This window comes from Engraulis encrasicolus, chromosome 10, assembly GCF_034702125.1.
Source record: "Engraulis encrasicolus isolate BLACKSEA-1 chromosome 10, IST_EnEncr_1.0, whole genome shotgun sequence".
Lineage (NCBI taxonomy): Eukaryota > Metazoa > Chordata > Actinopteri > Clupeiformes > Engraulidae > Engraulis > Engraulis encrasicolus.
The window spans coordinates 24,926,387-24,931,386 of NC_085866.1; the positions used below are offsets into that span (position 1 = coordinate 24,926,387).

Genomic DNA, 5,000 nt, shown 5'->3' on the forward strand with positions numbered 1-5,000 from the left:
GAAAGTAAGTGAGAGAGAGAGAGAGAGATAGATGTGGAGAGCCATTCGAAAAAATATATTGTTATGCCATTATGCCATGCCTGTGCGTGCATGACTGTGTGCGTTCACATGTATGCGTGTGTGTGTGTGTGTGTGTGTGTGTGTGTGTGTGTGTGTGTGTGTGTGTGTGTGTGTGTGTGTGTGCGTGTGTGTGTGTCTGCGTGTGTGCGTGTGTGCTTGCGTGCGTGCGTGCATGCGTTTGTGTGTGTGTGTGTGTGTGTGCGTTTGTGCGTGTGTGTGTGTGTGTGTGTGTGTGTCCTATTTATGGACCTCTGCAAAGCCGTGGGTGATAGTTACATCAGTCATGTTCATTTTATTCAGCATTTTGTCCACTCACAGCGCAGAACACTTTTCAAAAGCCTTCAGTTCTCATGGGGAATGGAGTACTACAGAACTGAAAACAAGCAGATTCTGACCATTCACAAACCTTCTTTATTCTATAATCTATTCAGACATCTACAGAAGCGTCATTGCATGACGCATCCTTGCATTTTTTGTAACTTATGTTCAACAGCATAATAAGTGAATAAATAAATCAACAAATGAACGTACACAGAATGAATAATATGTTATAATAAAATGAAGGTTTGTGAAGGTTTTTACACACCCATATGAAATATCAAATCATGCTTTCTCGTCACCACTTCAACAAGCAGACCTCCAAGGCAAAGATGACAATGAGAACACGCATGGCTTACACAACACAGGTTAACATGCAGACCAACCCAAAACACACGCAGGTCGAAGGAGAAAGAAATGAAAGGGGTGCTACACATTATTCATCTTGCAAAAAAATGGAAGCTTGGGAAACATGACTAGCTTAGAGAATTGTAGCAAAAAGCAATGTGTTTTACACATTTTAGTTATTGTGTTATGTAGGCCTATACTTTACTATGTCTTTGTTTGAACTGAGCATACAGTCAGGCAAATGGCATAGACATTGATATACATAATACTATATGAACTACTGCTGTATACGCACAAATATGTGAGTTTGGGTTTATCTGTAGGCCTATGTGTGGTTACGGTAGGCTATGACACATCCTAACTTTTAATGAAATAACCATGCAATTCTTCTACTCATGAAAAAAACATTCTGTGCATACAGTTGTGGTTTTTGGATAGGCTGTTGATAATCGCCATCAACCAATGAATTGGTTCATTAGTTAGGCGCTAAGAAGAGATGTACTCTTTATGCTTAGCCAATTAGCTTACAGCTGCACTTGAAGCGGTTTGCTGGCTGGATGAGCTTACTTATGGTGTAGAAGACCTAATGAGTTACTCACCAGAGGGTTTTAAGTATGAACACTGTCTAAGTACACTGTAAAACATTGCAAAAAAGTAAGTTGCCCTGCTGCCTTAAGTTTGTACGTTAACTCAACTCGAGACTTAACTCAACTCAAGGCATTTTCAAGGCTTGAATTAACTTACAAACTTGAGGCTGCAGGGCAATTTACTTTTTTTACGTTTAACTGGCTGCAATGTTTTAAAGTGTAGTTGTCTGACTTTGCTAATCTTAAATACTAGTATTATTGGTTTTATTAGTCCTTGTATTTGCTGTATTAAAATCACAAAAAAACAGCACCGCTAATGACATATTTGATGCAGTGACATGGATGTACTGTATGATTTACTTCCAACTCTGTACAAGTACATTTTGGACTTGCTTCAAAGAAATGAAAAATTGATGGGAGGAGCCCAGGGGAGGAGAATAATGTTCAACTGAAAAGAAACATAGTGCAGGGAAAGTCAGTAAGATGCAACGACCTTCTCCATTATTTTGCTTGCAAGATAGCACCAGAGGGTCAAGTCAAATTTGCGGCATACCAAACTATCACGGATCATTCTAGAATTCCGCAGCATTTTATGGCTTCTAGAAGGGGGGAGTACATAAAATGCTTCTCAATAAAGGGAGATACGGTCTATAGCCTCGTACTGAGGGTACTTTGTACCTTCTATGATGAATGTTCTTGATTTTGAGGTGTTAAATGGATCTCCTGGTGACAAGTAAACAAAAAAACAACAAAAAAGACAAATAAAAAAATAAACAAAAAAACAAAAAAAACAAAAGGCTGTGAAAACAGTTGAGCGTTATGTGAATGAAATGACATGTCTGGGAGCAGCAGTCTTTTTTTGTGCAGCACAGTGTCAACTCGAAGCCTTAACGCAAGACTGGACTTGGACTTCTAATACACAGGCAGAACTAGCGCATTCCCATCTATCATCCTCAAACAAAAAGAAGCCAATGCCCCGTGATACAGTGCCATCAATTCAACAATGCAGCAAAGGGTCAATCTGAAGCTACTCTATGAAGGGCATGCCGACCTACAGTAACAGGCATGCTTACTTTCTACCGACGCCCTGAGCTGACAGGACAAACAACACTCAGTCTGAAAATAGAAATGGATGACGTGGTTGACTTAACCCCTTAAGACGCGGCTTAATACATTTGTTGTTACCAGTATGGTAATGACCAAGTTGTGGTGCATTTCTAAAGGGCCTGTGTTGTGTCATAGTATTGTAGTGCTATGGTAGTTACATTTCAATGACTATTACAGCGTGCCACTGGAGGTACGGCGTGCATTAAGGGGTTAAATAGACGATGAAAACATTGACTGTGCTGTGCTGTAGGTGTGACCGGTATGGATGTATGTGACTACCTATATCCTCCACCTCTTTCCGAACTGGTAGCTTAAGCTTAGCATGCAGTCCGCTTTAGATGCTTAGCACTTTCTTTCCATTGACATGCCCTTGCCGTACCTGCAACACGATCTGAACAACCTTGGGGTTAGAGCACATGCCCAAGCCAAACGGCCAAGCAGGCTTGGAACATGCTGTACAAACAAAGCATACGGTTGCAGTTCGGGCACTGTTCTACAGAGGCACACAATGATAGTGTTGCACCACTTTGCATGATCAGATGTGCTCAAGTATTTGGGATTTTAACTGTACAAGTCTATCTTGACATCTGTGAAGTTTCTCATTCAACAATAATAGAGAGAAACTTCTGGGTAGACAGCATTTGTTTGCGAGATGATTGGATCAATGACAGCGCAGATCAATAGGCAATTGGCTTTTTGCCGGTAATGTGGGAGATGTGCAAGCATACGCCATATTGACTTGCGAATTACTCCCTTTCATTTCTATGGAAGTTTTCTTAACTGTTTCATCTATGGACGGTTTCTTAAGTGTTTCGTCTCATGTAGAGAGTTTCTGCTTAAGACATGCACGGTAGATCAGGTACTCAGTGAAGTCAACTGTCTATGCAGGGAAAAAGGGCTAGGTTTTTCCTTTCTGAACCAGGTATTATCACCTCTGATAACTGCAACAATACCAACAGTTCTGCCATGCGTTCACATCCATGTGTTAGAACAGTGGTTCTTTACCTTTTTTTCTTAAAGGCTCCCTTAACTGTTCCCAGATAAATCCAACCCCAATCCAAAATCCTATCCTCATGCTCGAGGCATTAATCAATACTTCCATGACATTTTGAGGGACCAGAAATGTGTTTTAATTTGGTTTAAATTTTTGTTATCCTTTTGGATGAGTTGTTGGGGTTCTGTTGACCTCATTTGGGGGGGCACAGGTTAAGAACCAATGTGTTAGAATCTCATCAACAGGAGATGAACGTTCAAAGTTAAAAAAAAACATAAAGTCACATATTTGTTCAGGCCAATTAACCAAACTAGAGGAATGAGGCAATTAGTGAAATCTCCTGTGTTTAGAGAATGGGCAGAGGGAGGGAATACTGTGGTGTACAGTACATGGCAGGACTTGTACTTTGTCAATCCAGCTTGTCTGCCTCTGCTTATCAGCACATTACACTCTCATGTCATTAAGGCCACTGTGGCCCAGCCATGCTCCTTAAAGGTGCACTGTGTAATATATAATAAGTCGTTTATTTCCAGAATTCATGCTGCTTATTCACAAATGTTACCTTTTTCATGAATACTTACCATCACCAAATTTTAAGTATTCATTATGACTGGGAAAATTGCACTTTTCATACATGAAAAGGGTATCTTCTCGATTGTCCGCCATTTTGAATTTCCAGAAACAGACATTTTTAGCAGCAAAACTTACTCCACTTTGATCATAGTAGTACATTTTAGTTCATTATGTAACAAATATTAACGGAAAGATCGAATTTGGCAAATGGCAGCCACGTTTCAATGAGCCGCATACAGTTGCAATAGCTACTCTGGCCACCATCCTTCACAGTGCACCTTTAACATACAGTATGCAAACCAGCAGGCCACTGAGTTACATCAGATCACAGTGAATAACAAAGCAAACACACAGTTGCACTGAACAGGAGCCTCTACCTTCCATCGGTGTGTTGGGGTCCGGTCTGTTCGCAAACACCACGTCCACATACTCTAGCTGTAGTCGTTCCAGTGATGCTCGCAAACCTGGAGAATAGTAGGATAAATGATATGACTTCATAAAAATATTGTGTTATTTTATTATTATATATTTCATTCATACCGGTACATCGTATATCTCTAGTTCTCTCTGAATCAATCTCTCTCTCTCTCTCTCTCTCTCTCTCTCTCTCTCTCTCTCTCTCTCTCTCTCTCTCTCTCTCTCTCTCTCTATCAGTACATTATTCTATGTCGTCACGGGGAATTCATATTACAGATTTCTTAAACACATACCTTTTTGCCTGGTTAACCAGATATTTTTGTAAAACCTAAGTAGCTTCCTTAATTTCCCTCGGGATTAATAAAGTTTCTCTAATTTACTGATTAACTCCCTAAGCATTTCCACAAAAATAAATTGTGCGTCGTATGATACAGAGATGTATTTGCATAAAGGCTCATTGCACCTTCTATGATGTGTTTTCTTGACAGTCCTCGTTCTGTTTCTGCTCTGCAAAACACAAACATCACCAAAACATTTTAGTAATTTCTGGAGGTAAACACGCTTTATTTATCTTTCCCCCAAGAAGCAAATTAGAG

At 40.0% G+C, this 5,000-nt stretch overlaps 1 protein-coding gene across 4 annotated transcripts in view; it reads right to left on the bottom strand.

Annotated features, from left to right (window-relative positions):
• Positions 1-5,000, bottom strand: part of kcnab2b (potassium voltage-gated channel subfamily A regulatory beta subunit 2b) — a 102,283-nt gene that overhangs the window by 18,028 nt on the left and 79,255 nt on the right. For 2 of the 4 annotated variants that reach the window (XM_063208453.1, XM_063208456.1), the window contains exons 7-9: positions 4,868-4,911; positions 4,365-4,451; positions 1,992-2,036 (exon numbers count right to left, since the gene is read on the bottom strand). In XM_063208453.1, the coding sequence (XP_063064523.1) occupies positions 1,992-2,036; positions 4,365-4,451; positions 4,868-4,911 (176 nt within the window). The remainder of the gene's footprint in view (positions 1-1,991; positions 2,037-4,364; positions 4,452-4,867; positions 4,912-5,000) is intronic. The other 2 variants (XM_063208454.1, XM_063208457.1) reach the window with 1 other exon arrangement.